This window comes from Ambystoma mexicanum, chromosome 1p (assembly GCF_040938575.1).
Source record: "Ambystoma mexicanum isolate Mex_15411 chromosome 1p, UKY_AmexF1_1, whole genome shotgun sequence".
NCBI classification, from domain to species: Eukaryota; Metazoa; Chordata; class Amphibia; order Caudata; family Ambystomatidae; genus Ambystoma; species Ambystoma mexicanum.
Genome location: NC_090921.1, coordinates 262,431,248 through 262,456,853, shown reverse-complemented (window position 1 = coordinate 262,456,853; position 25,606 = coordinate 262,431,248). Strand labels below are relative to the sequence as shown.

The following is a 25,606-nucleotide window of genomic DNA, read 5'->3' as shown; positions in this document are numbered from 1 at the left end:
ACCAGGTGAACGCAGCTACCATCGTTTGTGATGTGGCTGGCAATGTACGAGTTACCCTGCCTGTTTGTAGGGCCTTAGGAGTGTGTCTGCTGTTGACCTTTTGAATCCAATACTGTTATTATTTTCTATCAACAGTTTAAGTCAGATTACTAGAGTGCTTTCTTTGACACTCATTGTTTGCACAATCAGTACCTTTTTTTAAATGTCTCTGGGTGGGAAACAGTTGGTACAGTACAGTGGTTGCAGGCGCGGGCATCAGATGCAAAGCATTCTCACTGCATGCTGTAGGAATCCTTATTCCCCAGTCCAGCACAGCGAGTCAACAGCCTCTCTCTTCCTTTGCAATTAACATATAATGCGCAACTTCTTTGACCTTTAGCGTTGCCTACATTTGACTCATAGAGGGCCTGACTGGGCCTTCGGATTGAGGCGGCGAGGCACATGCAGCGGCAGGGAGAGTGGCTGGGTTTTTCAGTTCTGTGTTCCTGGTCATGTGAGACACATGCAGCTGCAGGGAGAGTGGCTGGGTTTTTCAGTTCTGTGATCCTGGTCATGTGAGACGCATGCAGCTGCAGGGAGAGTGACTGGGTTTTTCAGTTCTGTGTTCCTGGTCACGTGAGACGCATGCAGCTGCAGGGAGAGTGGCTGAGTTTTTCAGTTCTGTGATCCTGGTCATCTGAGACACATGCAGCTGCAGGGAGAGTGGCTGGGTTTTTCAGTTCTGTGTTCTTGGTCACGTGAGACGCAAGCAGCTGCAGGGAGAGTGGCTGAGTTTTTCAGTTCTGTGATCCTGGTTATGTGAGACGCACGCATCTGCAGGGAGAGTGACTGGGAGATACACGCAGCTACAGGGGGAGTGGCTGGGTTTTTCAGTTCTGTATTCCTGGTCACGTGAGACGCATGCAGCTGCAGGGAGAGTGGCTGGGTTTTTCAGTTTTGTGTTCCTGGTTTTGTGAGACACACGCAGCTGCAGGGAGAGTGGCTGGGTTTTCAGTTTTGTGTTCCTGGTTTTGTGAGACACACGCAGCTGCAGGGAGAGTGACTGGGTTTTTCAGTTCTATGTTCCTGATTATGCGAGACACATGCATCTGCAGGGAGAGTGGCTGGGTTTTTCAGTTCTGTATTCCTGGTTATGTGAGACACATGCAGCTGCAGGGAGAGTGACTGGGTTTTTCAGTTCTGTATTCCTGGTTATGTGAGACACACGCAGCTGCAGGGAGAGTGACTGGGTTTTTCAGTTCTATGTTCCTGGTTATGTGAGCAACACGCAGCTGCAGGAAGAGTGGCTAGGTTTTTCCGTTCTTTGTTCCTGGTTATTTGAGACGTATGCAGCTGCAGGGAGAGTGGCTGGGATTTTCATTTCTGTGTTCCTGGTTATGTGAGACACATGCAGCTGCAGGGATAGTGACTGGGTTTTTCAGTTCTATGTTCCTGATTATGCGAGACACATGCATCTGCAGGGAGAGTGGCTGGGTTTTTCAGTTCTGTATTCCTGGTTATGTGAGACACATGCAGCTGGAGGGAGAGTGACTGGCAGCTGCAGGGAGAGTGACTGGGTTTTTCAGTTCTATGTTCCTGGTTATGTGAGACACACGCAGCTGCAGGGAGAGTGACTAGGTTTTTCAGTTCTATGTTCCTGGTTATGTGAGCCACACGCAGCTGCAGGGAGAGTGGCTAGGTTTTTCAGTTCTTTGTTCCTGGTTATGTGAGACGTATGCAGCCGCAGGGAGAGTGGCTGGGATTTTCATTTCTGTGTTCCTGGTTATGTGAGACACATGCAGCTGCAGGGAGAGTGACTGGGTTTTTCAGTTCTATGTTCCTGATTATGCGAGACACATGCATCTGCAGGGAGAGTGACTGGGTTTTTCAGTTCTGTATTCCTGGTTATGTGAGACACACGCAGCTGCAGGGAGAGTGGCTGAGTTTTTCAGTTCTGTGATCCTGGTCATCTGAGACACATGCAGCTGCAGGGAGAGTGGCTGGGTTTTTCAGTTCTGTGTTCTTGGTCACGTGAGACGCAAGCAGCTGCAGGGAGAGTGGCTGAGTTTTTCAGTTCTGTGATCCTGGTTATGTGAGACGCACGCATCTGCAGGGAGAGTGACTGGGAGATACACGCAGCTACAGGGGGAGTGGCTGGGTTTTTCAGTTCTGTATTCCTGGTCACGTGAGACGCATGCAGCTGCAGGGAGAGTGGCTGGGTTTTTCAGTTTTGTGTTCCTGGTTTTGTGAGACACACGCAGCTGCAGGGAGAGTGGCTGGGTTTTCAGTTTTGTGTTCCTGGTTTTGTGAGACACACGCAGCTGCAGGGAGAGTGACTGGGTTTTTCAGTTCTTTGTTCCTGGTTATGTGAGCAACACGCAGCTGCAGGAAGAGTGGCTAGGTTTTTCCATTCTTTGTTCCTGGTTATTTGAGACGTATGCAGCTGCAGGGAGAGTGGCTGGGATTTTCATTTCTATGTTCCTGGTTATGTGAGACACATGCAGCTGCAGGGAGAGTGACTGGGTTTTTTAGTTCTATGTTCCTGATTATGCGAGACACATGCATCTGCAGGGAGAGTGGCTGGGTTTTTCAGTTCTGTATTCCTGGTTATGTGAGACACATGCAGCTGCAGGGAGAGTGACTGGGTTTTTCAGTTCTGTATTCCTGGTTATGTGAGACACACGCAGCTGCAGGGAGAGTGACTGGGTTTTTCAGTTCTATGTTCCTGGTTATGTGAGCAACACGCAGCTGCAGGAAGAGTGGCTAGGTTTTTCCGTTCTTTGTTCCTGGTTATTTGAGACGTATGCAGCTGCAGGGAGAGTGGCTGGGATTTTCATTTCTGTGTTCCTGGTTATGTGAGACACATGCAGCTGCAGGGATAGTGACTGGGTTTTTCAGTTCTATGTTCCTGATTATGCGAGACACATGCATCTGCAGGGAGAGTGGCTGGGTTTTTCAGTTCTGTATTCCTGGTTATGTGAGACACATGCAGCTGGAGGGAGAGTGACTGGCAGCTGCAGGGAGAGTGACTGGGTTTTTCAGTTCTATGTTCCTGGTTATGTGAGACACACGCAGCTGCAGGGAGAGTGACTAGGTTTTTCAGTTCTATGTTCCTGGTTATGTGAGCCACACGCAGCTGCAGGGAGAGTGGCTAGGTTTTTCAGTTCTTTGTTCCTGGTTATGTGAGACGTATGCAGCCGCAGGGAGAGTGGCTGGGATTTTCATTTCTGTGTTCCTGGTTATGTGAGACACATGCAGCTGCAGGGAGAGTGACTGGGTTTTTCAGTTCTATGTTCCTGATTATGCGAGACACATGCATCTGCAGGGAGAGTGACTGGGTTTTTCAGTTCTGTATTCCTGGTTATGTGAGACACACGCAGCTGCAGGGAGATTGACTGGGTTTTTCAGTTCTATGTTCCTGGTTATGTGAGCCACACGCAGCTGCAGGGAGAGTGGCTAGATTTTTCAGTTCTTTGTTCCTGGTTATGTGAGACGTATGCAGCTGCAGGGAGAGTGGCTAGGTTTTTCAGTTCTTTGTTCATGATTATGTGAGACACATACAGCTGCAGGGAGAGTGACTGGGTTTTTCAGTTCTATGTTCCTGGTTATGCGAGACACATGCATCTGCAGGGAGAGTGGCTGGGCTTTTCAGTTCTGTGTTCCTGGTTATGTGAGACACATGCAGCTGCAGGGAGAGTGACTGGGTTTTTCAGTTCTATGTTCCTGATTATGCGAGACACATGCATCTGCAGGGATAGTGGCTGGGTTTTTCAGTTCTGTATTCCTGGTTATGTGAGACACATGCAGCTGCAGGGAGAGTGACTGGGTTTTTCAGTTCTGTATTCCTGGTTATGTGAGACACACGCAGCTGCAGGGAGAGTGACTGGTTTTTTCAGTTCTATGTTCCTGGTTATTTGTGAGCCACACGCAGCTGCAGGGAGAGTGGCTAGGTTTTTCAGTTCTTTGTTCCTGGTTATGTGAGACTTATGCAGCCGCAGGGAGAGTGGCTGGGATTTTCATTTCTGTGTTCCTGGTTATGTGAGACACATGCAGCTACAGGGAGAGTGACTGGGTTTTTCAGTTCTATGTTCCTGATTATGCGAGACACATGCATCTGCAGGGAGAGTGGTTGGGTTTTTCAGTTCTGTATTCCTGGTTATGTGAGACACATGCAGCTGCAGGGAGAGTGACTGGGTTTTTCAGTTCTGTATTCCTGGTTATGTGAGACACATGCAGCTGCAGGGAGAGTGACTGGGTTTTTCAGTTCTGTATTCCTGTTTATGTGAGACACATGCAGCTGCAGGGAGAGTGACTGGGTTTTTCAGTTCTGTATCCCTGCTTATGTGAGACACACGCAGCTGCAGGGAGAGTGACTGGGTTTTTCAGTTCTATGTTCCTGGTTATTTGTGAGCCACACGCAGCTGCAGGGAGAGTGGCTAGGTTTTTCAGTTCTTTGTTCCTGGTTATGTGAGACACATGCAGCCGCAGGGAGAGTGGCTGGGATTTTCATTTCTGTGTTCCTGGTTATGTGAGACAAATGCAGCTGCAGGGAGAGTGACTGGGTTTTTCAGTTCTATGTTCCTGATTATGCGAGACACATGCATCTGCAGGGAGAGTGGCTGGGTTTTTCAGTTCTGTATTCCTGGTTATGCGAGACACATGCATCTGCAGGGAGAGTGGCTGGGTTTTTCACTTCTGTATTCCTGGTTATGCGAGACACATGCATCTGCAGGGAGAGTGGCTGGGTTTTTCAGTTCTGTGTTCCTGGTTATGTGAGACATATGAAGCTGCAGGGAGAGTGACTGGGTTTTTCAGTTATATTTTCCTGGTTATGTTAATGTTATTTTAATGTTAAAGGACATTTGTACCGTGCACTATCACCACCGGAGTAGTCCCCTGGCGCTCTTTATGTGAGGCACATGCAGCTGCCGGGAGACTGACTGGGTTTTTCAGTTCTATGTTCCTGATTATGCGAGACACATGCATCTGCAGGGAGAGTGGCTGGGTTTTTCAGTTCTGTATTCCTGGTTATGCGAGACACATGCATCTGCAGGGAGAGTGGCTGGGTTTTTCAGTTCTGTATTCCTGGTTATGCGAGACACATGCATCTGCAGGGAGAGTGGCTGGGTTTTTCAGTTCTGTGTTCCTGGTTATGTGAGACATATGAAGCTGCAGGGAGAGTGACTGGGTTTTTCAGTTATATTTTCCTGGTTATGTTAATGTTATTTTAATGTTAAAGGACATTTGTACCGTGCACTATCACCACCGGAGTAGTCCCCTGGCGCTCTTTATGTGAGGCACATGCAGCTGCCGGGAGACTGACTGGGTTTTTAAGTTCTATGTTCATGGTTATGTGAGATACATGCACCTGGGGGGAAAAGGGCTGTGTTTTCAGTTCTATATTCCTGGTTAGGTTATATGAGACACATGCAGCTTCAGGGAGTGTGACTGAGTTTTTCAGTACTGTGTTCCTGGTTATGTGAGACATACACTGCCGCATGGAGAGTGACTGGGTTTTTCAGTTCGATACTCCTGGTTATGTGCAAACTGAATGTGAATTAAGTGGGCATTTTACAAGTGCAGTCTTCATTAGAGACATTATAAATGATTCAGCGCTGTGCCAATGGGAGAAGGCACACATTGCCAGTATATGTATTTTTTGCAGCCGATCATTGCATAAATTGCCTGCCACTCCCCTTTAAGCCATGCCCGCCACTTCTTGGCCCACAACACTTGTTAGAAACCCCTCTCGATTTCACACCCCACTTGAAGCACTGGTCACACTAGTAGCAGCCGGTGCTCGGAAAGATATGCCAGTGGCCAATTGAAAAACAAAGCAGTGAGCAAGCTAAGCGGTAGACAAACGTTATATTACATATCTGCTGAGTACTCTAGTTGCACTGCAGGTTCTTACACAGCCACGGTTCGGTGGTAATGGGAAGGGCTTGGGTGTACAGGGCCGCCAATGTTTTCAGGGAGATTCAACAGGATTTCCATCCGATTGTGAATATTTTTTCAAAGTATGAAATGATATTTTATTTGTATCGCCCCCATACACAAGTGTTTCAGAGCGTGACAAGGCAAGGGAGGGGAAACCATGGAGGACAAAACAATGATCTTACTATGCCCAGTGACATTGAGAATGTGCAAGTGCACGGGAGAGGGAAGGGGGGAGTGCTAGGGGCAGGGGAGGAGTGGAAAGTTCTTAACCCGTGATAGAACAACAACAGGTAGTGGGGCCACCAGGTGGTAAGTGTGAGAATAAGGTGTCGACAACGAGTGTCTGATAAGTGCAGGAAGAGCGAAGGCAGAAGCAAAGAAGAAGTTCTTGAGGTACTTACCACCAAAGATGGTTCTCCTCAAGTTTCAGTATGGCACCCTATAGCCCTGCTGATGTGGGTCAGTGTCCCAGCAGATCTGGAAAGAGTGAGAGGGGCATCTTCCCATTGTGGCCATACAGGACCTGCCAGGATGAGAAGTGGTGTCACTGCCACATTCTTGTCCCGCCTCCTTGGCCTTCCCTAGCTAGGCAGAGCATATTTGGGAGGCGGAGCAGTGTTCAGTGGCATTGACACACTCATAGAAGCTCTTCCGAGACGCTCATGTCATTGTATGCAACATTTAAGAAAGTGAGTCCAAACTGAAGGGGTAGCTAATATTAAGAAGTAGAGGAGCAGGCGCGTGAAGCAGGTATCGGGATAACGATATCTGACCGCCAAGCCTAGACAGACAATGTCAGCGATCAGCTCCACAATATCAAACCATTATAACCGCCTACTCTAGTGGGTGGGCAAGTGTGCCCCAGCCTCCAGAAGGGAGACTATGCAGCGTTCGAGGAGACTCAAAGGAGTCTGCTGAGTGCAGGTGTCAGGAATGAAAGCTGAGGTGTACACATCCTTGTGGCACTCGTCGCTAAGATACGGGAAGATGGAAAAGAAATGTGCAGCATCTTCCACGGTGTAAATGTGAGTGCAGTGAATTTAGAACTGTAATGAATTCCCTATAGGGTTATGTTATGTTTTTGGAATTTGTACCACGTACCGCTGCCATTTTTCATGGTCCCCAGGCGCTCTGGCAGATCTGAAAAGGAAGGGGGTTGGAAAGGTTAGCGGGGATGAGAGGGAAAGACGCAAGCGAGTTTTGTTGTGCTGTTGGTAGCTTCAGTTCAGAAAAACCAGTCACTGTGTGCTAGTATGATATTTGGTGGATTGGCATTTGTATGTTGTATGTAGGTGTTTTTGTTGTGTGTTGGGTGTTTAGGAGAGTGTTTGTAGTTTCAGTGTCTTGTGTCAGAGGTTTGTGTCAATTTTGTTATGCAATGGGTGGTGGACATGCTGGATGGTAGGAAATTAGAGAGCTATTAGTAAACAGTTCAACACATTGGCTCCCCTCAGCATCCTCCAAGTGCAACACATCGGCAATCTTCGTATTACATCTAAGTGTGGTGTGCTTGCTATCCTCCTAGATCAATTGTGTTCTACGCCTAAGCTAGCTTCACCATCTTCTAAGTGCAGTACCTGGCTACCCTGAAAATGTTTCTGCGTGCGAAGCAATGGCTCATCAGGAGGAGCAGAGGGCTGTCCTTCACAATTTATCTCAGCGCACTGTACAGGCTGACCTTCGCAATTTATATCAGGGCAGGGCACAGGCTGATCTTCACAGCTCTTCTAGATGAAGTACATATACTAACCTGCCCAATTCATCTAAGCACAATGCACAGGCTGATCTTCACAGTTCTTCTAGATGCAATACAATGGCAAAACACAGAGCACAGTGCAGGAAAACATACTGTCATGAGTAGATAGTACTAACGTGGGAGTGATAGGGTTTGACCGGTGCACAGTCATGGCTGTGCTCCCTGCCCATACCACCTTAACCTGTAGTTGTCAACGCAGGTAGCTGTGGCAGGCGTGCATGGGCGAACAGGGGCAAACAGGGAAATGGGAGCTACCCAGAAGGAAGCGGTCCTTGCCTTGTGGCCTTTCCCTGGCTACCATTTTTGTTTGTGGTGAAAGAGATTGGAAACATGCATGACCTTTGCAGTGTGCCTTTATGTAGCTGTGGTTTTCAAACTTTGGGGGTGGCCCCCTTGGCGGCCCAGAGGATGTCCGGGATGTGGAGGGTGGTAGGTGGGGTGGGAGGCTCTGTAAAAACGGAGTACAGCAACTGTTTTTTAAGGGTGTTATAAGCAATTGTGGTATTCGGTGGGCCCGGGTAACAACTTTTTTACTCAAAGGGGCCCAGCATGTTTGGGTACAATTGGTCTAAATTGGTATAAGGAAACATTTCTCATGATATAAATCCTCCACCCTCTGCTGTCCTTTCACGTCATTTGAAAATGTAAAATACCATGGTTAAGGTTTAGAAACCTAGCTCAAGGCCTGCACCAGGAGTTATGGGCTCTGAAACTGGGTTAATGTCCTGAGGTCTACGGCCCCATAACTTCAGGTATGGGCCGAGGGCGTGGTCTATAAAGCTATTATGTCCCACAGAAGCGGTGGGGATAAAATAAAAATAAAAGGCAGTCTAGCTGGAGTGGTTGCTGGGAACATGTTACTTCCCAGCAGCCACAACGTGATGAGGAGGGAGCAGTGGGACTTGGAGCTGGGCTGCATCTGCTGGGTGCAGCCCAGCAAGGTGTTGGCGTGCCGGTGAAGAATATGTAAATGAGGCCGGGCCCCGTCTGCCATGTACGGCCTGGCAAAGCTTCTATCTAGCGAGGCGGACCCATACACTCCACCCCCACCTCATTCAGGTAAGGAGAGAGGATGGAGAGGGGACATTTCGGTGCCTAGTCTACATCTGCAACCTGCGGCCCTGGGGAGGAGTGCTGAGAGCCTTGAGGGGAGCAGCGGGGCTCTCATAACGGTGCTCCCATGATCAGAGGGAGCGCTGCGCCAATAGCCCTGAAGGGAGTGGCGCTGGCAGCAGTGCTCTCAGTACGGCGTTTCCATATTAAGAGGGAGTACTGGACTGAGAGCCCTGGTGGCAGCTCATTCACGCAGGGCCAATGACACCGCATCCAATGCATTGGCCAATTGTCAGGCAATACAGGACTTCAGAGCCGTACCGGCTTCTATAGTCCAGAAACTGGGCAATGGAGGAGTGCTAAACCACGCCCCCGGGATATAATATTAATCTCATCACGTTTTCATTAAGTGTTCCATTGCACCTGCTTCTCAAGTGTTAATAAGAAATTCAGCGTTCAGAGCAAGGAATTGCTAAAAGTTGTAGTTAGGCACATTTTTAAGGAAACATGTAAGAATGAATAATTCCAAGCAGAGGCTCAGAATAATGTCATATGGGCTCATTACAAGTCATTCCGGTGGGATACCGGGGGACTACCGTACTGTCTCTGCCGCCCGATATCCCGTTGTTACCAGGATATTATGTGTGGCGGAGACACCAGTAAATCCCCATTACCATGGAGTCCCATGGAACTCTATAGGATGGTGATGCCGCAATCAGTGGCACCGGTAGTAGCAGTGCCAGTGTTTGCAGCAGTTGTCTGCTGGTAGGAGATTGAACTACCAGCAGGTCAGGCCTGCTGGTAGATCACAGCCCGTACCGGCAGAATTGGAGTTTGCGGTACGGAAATGTGCCGTTACACGTTGTTACCAGCACTTTATTCCCGGCAAACTCATAATGAGCCCCATAGTCTTTGTTCTGAGGCTCATCCAATCTCTGTGGCAAAGCTTCCAAGCGTGTTAAAGCAGTCTTCTTTTCTACGTTTTTTCCCCTCCAGTGCTGACCTGGTCCCGGTTTACTCCTTCGGCGAGAACGACATATTCCAGCAGGTGATCTTTGAAGAGGGCAGCTGGGGCAGGAGCCTACAACTCAAGTTCCAGAAGCACGTGGGATTTGCACCCTGTCTCATCAAGGGGAGAGGGGTGTTCTCGCCAAACAGCTGGGGCCTGAACCCTTTTGCCAAGCCGATCACCACTGTGTGTGAGTATAGAACATAGGGAGAGCGCCTGAGAATAACGGGGTGGGATGTCTCAGCCAGGGATGGAGGTGCTGGGTGTGTGCGCGGGCTAAGGGAACTCGATTTATGCAGAGAGGCAGACCACTCAGATGGGCGATACCAAGAAAGCCCTCCCCCGGGCGTAGGGTAGGAGCGATGCAGGGTACATGCTGAAAAGTGAGTGAAGGTGGGAGGGTCACATTCTTTTAGTGAGTCAGTACAGTGTTGCTTTGGGTGGTGAGTGCAGACCCCAGGGTGGGAAAGTAAGTACATTCACATTTCTGGGCAGGGTCTGTGAATACTGCTTCTTTGTGGGGAAGGGCACTGAGTGCCAATAACTACACATAGGTGTGTAGGCAGTGAGAGCAGGGCTCAGTGAAGGCAGATATCTGCAAAAGGGACCCAATACAAACTGTGAGAAGAAGGGTCAGTTCACTCTCTGCCCTGCCATATTCCCATGCCCAAAGACCATGGCCTACCAGAGCCCAGTCTGTCCAAACCCCACCCCTTTTCACACTGCAGCCTTTTCTGAACACCAGCAATTTCAAAAGCCTCGCCCAGTTCAGCCCAGAGCCAAGCCCAGTGATCAGTCTAGACCCCAACCAACATCGAGCCTAACCCAATCCAGAGTCTAACCCAATCCAGAGTCTAACCCAATCCAGAGTCTAACCCTATCAGAGCCTTACCCACAGCACCACCATACGATCCACCTGGAGCCCAGTTGAGCCCGGAGCCAAACCCAGTGATCAGTCTAGACCCCAACCAAAATCGAGCCTAACCCAATCCAGAGTCTAACCCAATCCAGAGTCTAACCCAACCAGAGCCTTACCCGCAGCACCACCATACGCGCCACCTGGAGCCCAGTTCAGCCCGGAGCCAAGCCCAGTGATCAATCTAGACCCCAACCAACATCGACCCTAACCCGATCCAGAGTCTAACCCAATCCAGAGTCTACCCCGATCCAGAGTCTACCCCAATGCAGAGTCTAACCCAATCAGAGCCTTACCCGCAGCACCACCCTACGCTCCACCTGGAGCCCAGGCAGTCCAGAGCCAGTCTTGCCAGCTACACTCTCATACCATCTTTGGATGTAGTCACCCCGGCCAAGAGCTGAGCACTCTAGAGCTCTGGCCTGGGTCCAACCCTGCCCAGTGTCGGGTCCTAGATGCCAACCGGAACTAGAGCATAACATTGCCCAGAAGCGCAGGCTGTTCACAAGCCCCATCACCTTGCAGCCCAATGTTTCACTGCATACAATGCATGTCCTAAGCCCAGCCCTGCTCAAACCATCCTGCAGGAAGAATTGAAAACACTCAAGAAAAATCAGTTAACTATTAAAACATATTTATGAGGACGAGGGTGGGAAGAGGATGGATGCCAACCCATTTCAATATCAAATAAGCCCTTTAGGGACAGGCTGGAAGAACACATCGGTTTAGGCAAATGAGGCAGTGCCCTGCAGGGGAAAATGGAGCGTGCCCTGTTATAATGTCACCAGATGATGCATGACTGCAGGGTGGGTACCCTGAATTAATAGTATGGAGGAAGAGGCAGGGGCTGTCGGGAGGAAAGCAGAAGAATAAACACAACAGAAATAACCAAATACAAGAAAATACATTTTCATGCTTACGGCAGCCACAGATTGCCACATTCCAGAGAACCAAACCCTTCAACAGACTTCATCACTGCCACACAGTGTTCCAAGCACTCGTGATCTCACACATCGGGGGTGGGGGAGGAGAAACGCCATCCTTTGTGCGATAACAGTAGCAAACCTGGCCTCGCTTAGGGTAGCCCACCACACCGTAGCCCACCTTATTACAGGTGGCCGCAAATTCCAACACTGCACACGCTTCACCGGCTTCCCTTCTCACCAGGGTGATATTCAAAACTGCACACATCCCTGCACAGCAGTCTCGAATGGAACACCACCATGCTAGGCGGCTAAACTCCACAGCTCTGGAGGCTCTCGCACCCCACGCAGCAAAACTATAACAAGGTTGCATCCTAAACTAGCGTGGGAAGGGGAACCTCCCAAGCAGCCCTTCCCGTGATGCCCCAAACATCTGGAACTCAATCCCAGCAGAGGCTTCAAACGCCCCACCATCTTTGAGTTCTGCAAAACACTAATGTCGGTAGTGGAAAGTCACTTTGAACCGTGCAAATAAAACCATGAATCGGGCCCTAAAAGTTTACTGTGCCACTGTATAAAATGCCAAGGTCATTGCTGGCATCCTCCTGTTGTAACAAGCTCTTCTGATTTTGAACTAGGTTAATGCTTTAAGCACTGCACATAAATGAAAATATTAAATAAAAAAGCAGCGCAAAGTATAGTAAAAAGTGCATTTTCAAACAGTTTTTGACATTTCATTTTGAAATGTTGGTGTTTAAAACCTTAAATGTTCAGGTTAAGGATCTATTATGGAGCTCTTCTGATGCCCACATAGAACCCAGCACAGATCCCAGCCCTGTCCTGCACAGATCCCATTCCAGCCCTCACAGATCCCAGCTCAGCCCAGCCCTGCACAGAGCCCAGCCCAGCCATGCCCTGAACAGAATCCAGCCCACCCCTTCACAGATCCAGCCCAGCCCTGCCCTGCACAGAGCCCAGCCCTGCCCTGCACAGATCCCATCCCAGCCCTGCACAGATCCCATCCCAGCCCTGCCCTGCACAGATCCCAGCCCTGCCCAGAGCCCAGGCCTGCCCTGCACAGATCCAGCCCAGCCCAGCACAGATCCGAACCTAGCCCCGCCCTGCACAGATCACAGCCCAGTCCTGCACAGATCCCAGCCCAGTCCTGCCCTGCACAGAGCCCAGCCCGGCCCTGCACAGACCCCAGCCCTGCACAGATCCCCCCCTGCACAGATCCTAGCCCAGCACAGATCTCAACCCAGCCCTGCCATGCACAGATCCCAGTCCATCCCTGCCCTGCACAGAGCCCAGCACAGCCCCGCCCATCACAGATCCTGCCCAGCCCAGCCCTGAACAAATCCCAGCCCAGCCCTGTACAGATCCCAGCCCAGCCCTTCCTTGCCCAGATCCAGCCCCGCACGGATCCCAGCTCAGCCCCGCCCTGCACAGATCCCAGCCCAGTCCTGCCCTGCATAGAGCCCAGCCCGGCCCTGCACAGAGCCCAGCCCTGCACAGATCCCAGCCCAGCCCTGCCCTGCACAGATACTAGCCAAGCCCAGCCCTGAACAAATCCCAGCCCAGCCCTGCACAGTGCCCAGCCCAGCCCTGCCCTGCACAGATCCAGCCCAGCCCTGCCCTGCACAGATCCCAGCCCTGTCCTGCACAGAGCCCAGTCCATCCCCGCCCCGCCCATCACAGATCCAGCCCAGCCCAGCCCTTCCTTGCCCAGATCCAGCCGAGCACAGATCCCAGCCCAGCCCCGCACTGCACAGATCCCAGCCCAGTCCTGACCTGTCCTGCACAGATCCCAGCCCTGCTCTGCACAGATCCCAGCCCAGCCCCGCCCTGCAAAGATCCCAGCCCTGCCCTGCCCAGATCCCAGCCCTGCCCTACACAGATCCCAGCCCTGCCCTACACAGATCCCATCCCAGCCCTACACAGATCCCAGCCCAGCCCTGTACAGATCCCAGCCCAGTCCATAGTCCTTCTGGAAGTCCTGCCCCAACTAGAGTCCAACTCAGAAGTCATGTCTTGATGTCCTGCGTGGCGGCATTAGATATTAATGGTATGCAGAGCACTCGCATGATGTAAATCATTGCATTAAGTAGAGCCTGAGGTTTCTTTGTCACGAGTGCTGGCTGCTGCGTGATTGGGAGCACTAAGACAGGCCTATGGGACGGAATTGGAGCCACTCTGTCGCTGAGCATCTCTAAACAGAGTGAATACAGCCACAGAGAGATGGAGAAACGTTAGGGTGACCCCTCCTAGTGTTTGGAAAACCCCTCCTAGTGTTACAATGCTCGTTTACCAGCAATTTAACATAAAAGTTATAAACCAAATGCATGCAATATTTGTAATTTGAAATGAACATTTTCGCTGACTCTGACATCCTTGTCAAATGCCAACACTCACCCCTTTTCTCACCACTGAAGTTTAGGTGGCAGCCGCTGTCAAATTGTAGCCCTACTTTTATGTCGGTGGCTTGTGCTGTTTTTTTTTATTTGGGAAACGTGGCCACCCCAGACAATGCATAGATAATTACATAGTAAGAAATGGGTATGGCTAGCTAAAATAATACAAATGCACAAGTCCACAAACTTGCCTAAAAATCTACAGGCTATGGAACTATGCCTTCCCATTGCTATAGTTATGAATCTTTTGGAGGGAAAGCCAGTCTTTCTTCTCTTTTGCTTGCGATAGAGTTGAAGTGGTATGCTTATCTCCAAACAATCCCTGGTCTTTGATCTAGTGTAATCCCTCAGCAGCAGAGTAAAACACGGGGCATGGCAACCCAGAAGTGTATCTCACCGTAGAAGTCTAAGTATAATCAGCGTCAAGTTAACACAAAAGCACGATTTACAAAGTTAAAACAAAAGCACAGTTTTGACAACAAATGAAAATATGCACGTATCAAAGGACAGGCAGACAGTTATTTACTAATAATATATGATACAATAGTCTAGGAAGATATACATGACCTTGCTCCTTAGTACCTGTCTGATTGTATATCAGTTCCTTTTGTTCCTCCTCTGCACTCAACCACACCATCCCATACCCTCCCTGTGCCTCCTCTCGCTTCTGCTCTTTCCCCTTAATCGCCCCGCTCCACTGGAACCCACGGCCCATACCAATCATAGCCAGCCCAAGTGTAGATCTCTTCAAAGCTTGGCTTAATCTTCTCTTACCTGCTAAAGAGGGAGCTCCCACTGCCCTCTCCCCCATCCTCCCCATCTGACCCTACCACTGCCTCCAATGACGCTTAATAATGCAATTTTGTATATTTAAGTATTATTCCTCTCAGTGGCGGCTGGGGATTTTTTTAAGTGGAGGGGTGTAAATGTTTCTCTCAGATATTCCACAGCGTCCGAACGTTGCGATAACTAATGAAGGTAATGGTTTAAAATGGCGAATTTTACAGGACACGTTTTAAAGAAATTGGTTTTGTAGGATAACTCATGGAGATATCCAATAGATTCAAGCCACCAACAATGTACAGGAGCAATTCTCCAGCACAGTTCCATGATGCTTTTGCACACAGTATGTGCTATCATAAACATTTTCTCACTGGTTGTGCCCATACACTTACATGCTGACTGCACCATTACACCCTAGTATCCCCATATATGAACATACTCAGGGTTTCTCCGCGCATAATGCCAGTAATTATACTATAAGAAAACATGCCCATGTTTATTCTGCCAATACATGGTAGTATGCCCATGTATACTCCAGTTGGCTTTACCATTAAAAATAGGTTCCACAGTATGAAAACATGTCCAAACTGGCTGCACAAAAATGCCATTCTAACTACATAATAACAATTATCATGCTTGTTTTTATCAAAAATGCCCAATTTAAAATGTCATGCCATGGTAAGAAATGGCTAGAATGGTTGCATACAAATGACATTCTTGCTTTGCAATAACACATATCATGCAGGCTTTACCAAAGATATCCAACACAAAATATCATGCCACAGCAAGAAATGGCAAGACTGGGTGCATAAAAATGCCAGTCTAGCTACATAATAACACTTATCATGCTTGCGTTTTCAAAGCTGCCCCATACAATATGTCATACCACAACAAGAAATTGTTAGAGTGGCTGAATTAAAATGCTAGCCTAGCTACATAACAATTATCATGCTTCTTTTATCATCCATGCTGAGTAAAAAATGCCATACCTGCCCCCTGGTATGCCAGCACCTTGCACTCAGACCTACTTATGAATGTGATTATGTGTGATTGCGAAGCACTGGGGGGTCTAGGGAGCAGTTATGACATGTTTTACTGGGATCGGATTCCCAGAAATAACTACTATGCCTGTCCCCTGGAGCCACAGGTTCCTTGCAGGCACACAATCAATTGTGTGCATGCGAGATGCTGGGGGATCAGGCATGGTATTTTTTCCTGGGCATCTAAAATAAGCCTATTTATAAATGGCATTCCTTCCACCTGGGCCCTCCAGCGCCTCACATGCACAGATAATCAATTATGTGTGCATGCAAGGCACTGGAGGTATTAGGTTTCAGGCATGACGGTGCATGTGAGGCGCTAGGAATCACAGCAGAATGGGCTGGCATTCTTTACTGGGCCTACCCAGTCAAAAATGTCATGCCTGCCCTCTGGGCTTCAGTGTCTCACATGCACACAATGAATGTGATCATGTGTATGTGAGATGCTTTGGGCACAGGTGTCATGCATGTTATTTTTGACTGGCCATCTATCATGAATGCACTAAACAAAATGGCATGCCTGCCCCCTGGGGACACAGCTCCTCGCACACACACTCAATCAATGTGATTATGTGTGTATGCCAGACTCTGGGGGCCCAGGGAGCATGCGCGCTATTTTTTTTACTGGACATGTATCATAGATGTCCAGTAAATAAATATCACCCCTGCCACCTGGGCCCCACAGCGCCCCACACATGCACACATTCCTCATGATTATGTGTGTATGCGAGGTGCTGGGGGGCCCAGGGGACAGGCATTGCATTTTTTACTGGAGATCTATCATAGATATCCAGTAAATAAATATCACCCCTGCCACCTGGGCCCCACAGCGCCCCACACATGCACACATTCCTCATGATTATGTGTGTATGCGAGGTGCTGGGGGGCCCAGGGGACAGGCATTGCATTTTTTACTGGAGATCTATCATAGATATCCAGTAAATAAATATCACCCCTGCCACCTGGGCCCCACAGCGCCCCACACATGCACACATTCCTCATGATTATGTGTGTATGCGAGGTGCTGGGGGGCCCAGGGGACAGGCATTGCATTTTTTACTGGAGATCTATCATAGATATCCAGTAAATAAATACCATCCCTGGACCCTGGGCCCCACAGCGCCTAACAGGCTCACACAAAAAAAGTGATATGCGTGTTTGAAAGGCACTTGGGTGCCCATGGAGGAGGCATGGTATTTTTTTAATAGACATCTATCATAGATGACCAGTAAAAAAATACCATCCCTGTCCCCTGGGCCACACAGTGCCACAGAAAGACAGCTGATTTTGGCTGGTGTGGCGGGGGATTGTGCAACAAAAGCCATTTTTAATATGTCTTTGTTGTACCACCCCCCACTCGCCAAAATCAGCTCCACGGACCAGCACAAACACGCACCCATCATCTTACACTCACTAGTCATAACACAAGCATACACGCATCCATATACATTTTTAAATAATAAATTAACATAAACATACCTTCTGCTCCGGTCCTGAAGTTTCCTCCCCAGTGCTCAAGAACCTGCGTAGCATGAACAGGAATCAGGAAGCCAGAGCTTCCTGGTTCGGGCCTGGGCGTGGATGATGAAACACCCCTGGCCAGCCTGCTCTGTTTGCATGTGTGAGGAGGCACAGGAGCGCCCCTTCGCACATACAGACATGCAGTTCCCTAGCCAGCATTTCCAAAGAGCCATGCATTGCTGGGGAAGCAAAACGCCCACAGCCTTGCATGGCTCATTGAGCATACGTGGCTGGGGAACTGAACTGTCAGAGGGAATCTTTGTTTTCCTTTGAAAGTTCAGCTAGCCCAGGAGCGCTCCCTCGCCTGGAAAAAGCAAACGAGGGAGAGCTCAGTGCTTCAGAGCTGTGGGCTGTCTCCTCTGCTCCTCCATAAAGGGCAAAGGGGCCAGTCGGTCGACACCCCCTCGGTCATTATGGACGAGACACCCCCTGGCCTCTTTAGTTTGAAGCACTTGGAGTGGCCATTGGGTGTAAAAAAAGGGATTCTGTGAGTGCATTCGCAATTCGCATGGAGTCCAGAGAGGCAATTATTGAGTGCAGATCCATGAGTTGAAAGGCCAGTGTAGACCAGTGAGGTATGGGGGATCTATTTTAGTGCAAGCTCATGGGCAGTTGTGACTATGTGGATTTACTCTTGTCAACATTGCGTAGTATAGTGAGCCACAACCTGGCTCATGAGGTTGTCCCCTGTACAGTGGGGACCCAAACTGGCTTGTAGGCCCATGTCCCCTAAAAGCCACCTGTGAGAGCACCATGACAACCCCTCCGAGGCAGGAAGGAAGCAGCCTCAGAAGGTAGTGACATAGCACACTGAGGTGGAGGGAGGAGGAGGCACGGGCAACGATGAAATGGGGGATGGGGGGGTCCAAGAGTGGTGGAGTGTTACCTAGGGGAGCTGAGTGATGGGCACCATAGTGGGAAGCCAGATTATCGGAATGGAATGCCGCAGTAAAATGACTCAGAAAGGGGCTGGCAAGCAAGAGGATCTTTACATTTAGCGCCATGCGGTGAAGCAAAGGAATTCCAATTGTTCGTCCAAGGAAATATATCAAGAAAATTCTAAAGCTCCAATCTACAATCACATATCATCTACTCCTTAAACCCTCGACATTCTGCCTTCTATCGCTCGTATTGCCCTCTTCTGCCCAACGTCGCTCTAGCTGGCAAAGTGCTGTGGCATGTGGATCTCACTGCACCATTTTTACTCTCAGTGCACACTTCTGCCCCAATGTTCCACTGTCTGTGCATGAGTTAAGCCCCATGCGGCTGCCATTGCCTATTTCTTCCCAGTGTCGCTCTCAACATCCAGGCCTGCCTCAAGGGTGCTCTGAGTGCCCACAAAACAACACCTGTCTCCTTCTCTCTCAAACACACAGGCATACACACACGCACATGCATACATGCACTCACCCATCTTTCGTGTGCGTGTCAGTAACTTGTTGTGATGGTCATTGAGTGTACAACTACACAATATGGTTGGACTGGGTGTCAATGAGTTGAGGTTCCTGTGGTGGCAAGGATGGTTGGTCAGTGAATGCAGTCCTGTGTCGTGAATGGGAGAGTAACAGTGAGTGCAGCCTTCGGGAGTGGCATTTAGTGGGTCAGTAATTGCTGATGCATAGCTCTGGGGACTGTGATGCCGAGGCACTGTGTGGGAGGGCAGGGAATGGGGTCAAAGCATGCAAACTCGTGTGGTTGGCAGTGGGTCCGCGAGTGCAGGCCTGTAGTGTTAGGAAGAGGTGCCTAATGAGTGCTGACTTATGTGGTGAGGGGAAGATGAGCACAGACCCTTGGTGTGGGAGGCAGGGTGGGGAGAGGTTAGTGAGTGCATCCCAATGGATCTCGAGTCGTTGGCAATGAGTGCATGAACATGGAGTGGGAGGGGGGGCCTCATAGGGAAGGAAATTGGGTTTTCCCACCGCAAGGTCATCCGTGAGAGCACTCAGATGCCATCGCCCAAGCACTCAGCACTTGTTCATCAGGGGGTAGAGTCTGAGAGTTCAAGACAGCTGCCATGGGCTCTTCATGGTAGGATGGTCGGTACCCTGCTCCCCACCTAATGATCTTTTTCTCTTTTTGGCAGTGGGTAAGCCGATCCGGGTGCCACACATTGCGAAGCCCACCAGCCAGGAGGTGGATCTCTACCACGGTCTCTACATGGATGGACTGAAGGAACTCTTCAACGAGCACAAGGTCCAGTGTGGCCTAGCCCCCGACCACCAGCTGCACATCCTCTGACCCCGGGCACAGTGCACTGGGGATTAGGGGGAGTATGACCCTCACACAAAATGCAGTGGGTGGTATAATGGGGTGCAGACAGGGGTGTTGCTAGGTCTGGAAAAGACCTGGGGCTACACTGATGTAGGGACTGTCGGGACTCGGGGCTAGCTAGCCTTTTGGGTGTAGCTCCTGAGATTCTATCCGGGGTTACAACCAAAAGACCAGGGGCTATAGCCCCCTTAGCCTCCCTCTAGCAACGCCTCTGGGTGCAGACCCTGTTGGACTACTCAAAGCCCGCAGAACATGGAACCTCAGTGCCCGGCTTCCATTCGCCTCACTGAGAATCCTGCTCTGTTTATGCCTTTTACTTTAAATGGATGTCTTGTGAAATGCCAATGGCCCCAGTTTTAAAGACACACATGTCCTAGCTCATAGGTACGTATCGTTATAGAAGCCATAGTGCCCTGCTCAACAATACTGTTTTTGTCATTAATAATCACCTTCCGTGATCTATCAGCAATACTCAAAACAGATCAGAAGGTCCCAATGCCTGATAGGTATCGAATTTTTCAAAAAGGTGGCCATGCCTGCCCTATCACAGCTTTTCAGCATTCTACTTTTCCAAGGTGACTGTGCCTGTCACAGCTTGCTCAGCATGTATGCAGTTCTTTCAAGGGGATATCACATTAAACTTGAAACATGGAGAATCAGGGCCAACGATTTGCATCTGGGGCTATAAGCAGTGAATATGAACTCTGCGTGTAGTGCTGTGAGGGCAATCCAGTCATCAACAATTATATGGATAGAGAATTCTAGGCTTGGGCCACCCACTCAGGTTTTGGACCTGTTTTCATGGATGCACAATACATGACGTGGCTGCCCTCAAAGAGACATATAATCTACCGCTGCGAAGATCAAGAGTTGGCTACCCTCTTAGCAATCGCTAATACGTCTCCAAGATTCACAATTAGAGTTGGCTGCTACAGTGCTGTCCTCGCAGGATTCTGTGATCACCCTCTATACTGAATAGTTAGCGGCACGGGTGGCTACCCTCTCACGACATTGAATCTCCCCATGCTGAACAGTGACAGAGGTAGCTACCCTCAGAGGAACCTTTAATTGATCTCTAGGCTGAACAGTGGCAGAGAAGGAGACTCTTTCTGGAGCTTTCATCTCCCCTGTGCGCTACAGTGCAGAGGTGGAGACTCTCTTTGGAACTTTCCTCTCCCCTGTGCTCTACAGTGACAGAGGTGGAGACTCCCTCAGGAACTTTCACCTCCCCTGTGCTCTACAGTGGCAGAGGTGGAGACTCTCTCAGGAACTTTCATCTCCTCTGTGCTCTACAGAGGTGGATACTCTCTCAGGAACTTTCATATCCCCTGTGCTCTACAGTGGAAGTGGTGGAGACTCTCTCAGGAACTTTCATCTCCCCTGTGCTCTACAGTGGTGGAGACTCTCTCGGGAACTTTCACCTCCCCTGTGCTCTACAGTGGCAGAGGTGGAGACTCTCTCATGAACTTTCATCTCCCCTTAGCTCTACAGAGGTGGAGACTCTCTCAGGAACTTTCATCTCCCCTGTGCGCTACAGTGGCAGAGGTGGAGACTCTTTCAGGAACTTTCACCTCCCCTGTGCTCCACAGTGGCAAAGGTGGACACTCTCTCATGAACTTTCATCTCCCCTGAGCTCTACAGAGGTGGAGACTCTCTCAGGAACGTTCAATACCCCCTGTGCTCTACAGTAGTGGAGACTGTCTCAGGGACTTTCATCTCCCATGTGCTCTACAGTGGAAAAGATGGAGACTCTCTCAGGAACTTTCATCTCCCCTGTGCGCTACAATGGCAGAGGTGGAGACTCTCTCCGGAACTTTCTTCTCCCCTGTGCTCTACAGTGGCAGAGGTGGAGACTCGCTCAGGAACTTTCATCTCCCCTGTGCTCTACAGTGGCAAAGTTGGAGACTCTCCCAGGAACGTTATTCTCCCTTCTGCTCTACATTGGCAGAGGTGGCTTTACTCACAAGAATCCTTTATCACTGTCCATGCTGAACTGTTGTTTAATGGGATACCACCCAGAAACTTTAATATCTCACATGCTGAACAGTGGCAATGTTGTATACCCTCAAAGGAACCTTTTCCTCCCTTCCTGTGTGCCTCCTCATCTCCCTTCTTTCGCCGCTCTCCCCTAGCATTCACACATTTCCTTGACTTACCTTTTCCAGTCCATCTCTATTTCCGAGTATGGATTGCAGTCTGCAGGGCTGAGGCATGCCGCACTGTGTCGGCCTACGCACATTGCACTTTTGTGGGTCTCTCTTCAGTCTTAGGAAAAACCCTTCTATCACTATGCACGCTGTACAGTGGTAGAAAGTTGCTACCCACTCAGGAACCTTTATTCTCCCCCATTCTGAACAGTGATAAAGATAACTACCCTCACAGGAACCTTTAATCATCCTCCATGCTGAACAGAGGCAGGCATGGATACTATTTTAATCATCTTTATACACCTCCAAAGCTGAACAGTTGCAGAGTTGACTGCCCATTGCTCAATCTTGATACCCTTCCATTACTAACCAGTTGTATAGGGGACTGCCCCTTATTCATCTTCATACACCTACAGCGCTGAGCAGTTGCAGAAGTGATTACCCTCTTCTTGATAGTTATACATCCACATCTTGAATGGTGGTAGATGTGGCTACTCTCTTATTTAGGCAATATGACCCCAGGAGGCATGCATTACCGACTCGAGAAAAAGAAAAGCTAAATAAAATGGCCGCTGTGGTTCGTGAGAAGTTACTACACATAGTCCCTTCTCCCTTTCCATGGTGGTCATTGAACTTTATATTAAAAAAAAAAAACGAAATGATTGCCATGGAACACGTAGTCCCTTCTCTCTTTCCATGGTGGCCAGTGGACGAAGGAACCCGAGCTTTGGCGGTGATTCCGAGCCTTGTCATTCTGGTAAGGCCCGGGCGAGGGCCAATGAGCTTGCTTTTTTCAAGCTCAGTGTTCCTCGCCGGGTACTAATCATATTTATGCAACTCTAAGGCTGAACAGTTGCAGAGGTAGCTACCCTTTTATGAATCTTTAATTCCATCAGTTGCCGAGGTGGTTGTCCTCTTCCTTGTCTTTTGCCCCTGTTCTCAGAGCACCCGATAACCAGAGACCTTTTATTGTGCAGACAGATGCCTCTGACACTGGGATAGGTGCTGTCCTCTCTCAGTTAGATGACAAAGTCAGGGAACATCCTATCTGCTTTATTAGTTGCCAGATTAAAGACAGATTGCTCACGTGGGCGACTGTGGGGAAGGGGTGCTTATTTATGCTGGGTTCCACTCATTAGACACTTGACGTTTAGACATTTGGACACATTGCACATTACGTGCCAAATATTTGCTTGAAATGTAACTTCTCATCGAGGAGAACTGCCTCCCAGTGAGTGTTTCAGCATGGCCTGTTCCGTTAGATAAAGGGGCCATGAAAGACTGAATTCCTGGCATACTTATATCCTGCTGTCAATGGAGTTTAGGAGAATCGCTTGGCATTTTTTCCATGTAAAAGTGATGTGTGGGTTTTCTTTTGCTTGTGGCCACCATAGGATTAAGAGGTCTTCGAATACTACCATTTTAGCATAATATGTTGTTAGTCCAATAAAAGGTATCAAAACTTGGATGTTGCTTGACTTTCAAACTGGACCAACGCAGTGCCAGACCCATTCTTGCGCCTCCAATTCTAAACAGATGAGGAGGTGGCTACCGCCGTATACACCTTTAATTCCCTTGAATGCTGATCAGTGGCAGAGGTGGCCAACATTTTAGGAATATTTAATCACCTGCCAGTCTGAACACTGTTCCTGTACCCTCTGGGGATTCTGAAGGCGTCTTTCAGGGTTCAACTGTGACTTTTCCCCAACTGTCCAAAAGCAAAATGTACCGCAGGACACCAGAGAACAGGTTGGAGCCGCCGACCTTAATGCGATTGCCTTACACTGGCAGCGAGGACCAACCCAAGGAGATTGCTGATCTTCTGGTAGAACTGGGACCTTCCATTACTGTGCAGTGATATATGATAGACACATCCTAAAAAAATACTACCCGCTGGAGAGGGAGCATCGCAGAGAGATTAGCAACTTGTGAACACAATGAAACTGTGCAAAATGTTGAACAATTAAAGCTTTATTTATATGCATAGCTCAGGTGTGGCCTCTCATTCTGTGAGCACCTGTGGCCAGGGTGGGAAAACATCACCAACCATTTGCTGAAGATGACACACTACATACATCGTGTGTGGTGGCATACTTCAGTGAATGCCTACCTACTATACTCGGCAACACTTATTATAGGGGCACCTGTGCGCCAGATGGGGGAACCTCATGCAAACACGAACACCCCTAGGGGGCATCCGAGGTTGAGGGTGTGGGGAGTGTGTGTGTCTGTGTGTATGTTTGTGGGTGAAGGGGCACATCTGTGCAGCCCCTTCCTATGCGCAGCGTGAACCAGGTGAAGAGAGGACTCTTTGCAGAGGGGGTACTGTGTTATCATGTGTGAGAAATTGCCACCGGCCAAGGGCGTAGAAGCCTCTGCTTTTTGGATTTTCATCAATTAATAAAATTATGCAGGTAATTCTATTTCAGAAAAGGTAATCTGCTAATCAGATCCCCCTTTCATAGGCTCCATGCTAAAAGCATAGTGTGCACCCAGCACCTGCTCTCCAGTGGCACAGAGCCGCTCCAGCGGTCACCGGTGCCTTTTGACAGCTGCTAGGACAGCTTAGTCACTCCCGCACAGAGGCTGCATTTAACATCTTCGCCTTTGTCCCAAAATCGTGAGGAATGACTATTCTGATGGCAGTTTAATCTTGAAACATAAGGGCATACCTGAGTTTAGGGAACAGTGGGTAGTACATCAATAACCATAAGAAACCACATCAGATTGACATCATACATGTGTCAGCACTGTGAGCCTAGGCCAGGTGAGGGAGGCTTGATTACCTCACACCATGCACTCAGTTCTCTTTCTGAAATACCCCCTCTCTTCTCATGTACTGTACCCCTTTCTCCACTCTTCTCGCCCCTTCCTTTGCCCATCTCGCCTCCCGCTGTCGCCTTTTCCCTCCCCTGTCTATCTGCTTTCTCCCCTTTCACTCCACTCGGGCTTCATTGGAATGACTTGCTGGTCTTTAAGCAGAAACAACAACTTTCAAGTATCTCAAACATTCCCGAAAGCATCACAGGATCACAAGGTTTGACAGAATGTTACACATTTACCACCCTCGTAACCTAAGCTTTAAAGGTTGCCAAATATTTAAATCATTGCAAGAATTGCCAACACGTATATTTACAAATATTGACAAGGCATTCGATATGTTTAACCACTTACAACGTTGTACAGGTTTACAAGCATTGGAAAACCTTAACAAATTTACAGACATCCCCAAAGCTGTACAAATGTCTATTAAAAGCTTTACAAAAAATTATGGCTAGCATCATTTTTATAGATGCCTTTTTGAACCACGCTGACAAAGCATTGCAGATTACAAGCAATCTCAACAAGTTTAGAAGATTTGCCAGAGATGTTACAGATGTGTATGTATTTCCACTCCCCTTTTTTCGTTTTGGCTCTTAGAGGTGGTGCTAGTCAACTATACGTGAGCAAAATTATTGGTAATGAAAACATAAGAGGGCTTGGCACTTTTTTGGCATTTGTGAGAAGATACATTCATGGCAGTACCATAACCAGTAGCAAGTTCTCTGGGTTATCTAAATTCATTTCACATTATGGTGATTTCAAACAACATTTCTATCTGGCAAAACAGCAGTCTGAAATGTAATAGGGTTACCTGTAGCCATTTAGCTGCTCCTAATTGAGAATCCTGTAAAAATAAAGGTAAGTACTCCTGCAAAAGCATCTGCCAGAAAGGTAATGGGTTAATTCCAGGTATCAAGTAGCTTTTGGAGTAAATGTAAAATTCTCAATCGAGTATGCGTTCAGCCACCTGGCTACTAAGCAATACAGCATCCTAGCACACATCCCTGAAAGCAGTCAGGTCGCCTCACTTGTGT

The 25,606-nt window shown here is 48.9% G+C and overlaps 1 protein-coding gene across 1 annotated transcript in view; it reads left to right on the top strand.

Moving 5' to 3' along the window:
- LOC138568791 (diacylglycerol O-acyltransferase 2-like) overlaps positions 1–23,215 on the top strand; it is a 298,181-nt gene extending 274,966 nt beyond the window's left edge. The window contains exons 7-8 of the mRNA XM_069646567.1: positions 9,725–9,927; positions 19,415–23,215. Coding sequence (XP_069502668.1) covers positions 9,725–9,927; positions 19,415–19,569 — 358 coding nt within the window. The 3' untranslated portion in view covers positions 19,570–23,215. The remainder of the gene's footprint in view (positions 1–9,724; positions 9,928–19,414) is intronic.
- Positions 23,216–25,606: the final 2,391 nt, after the last annotated feature.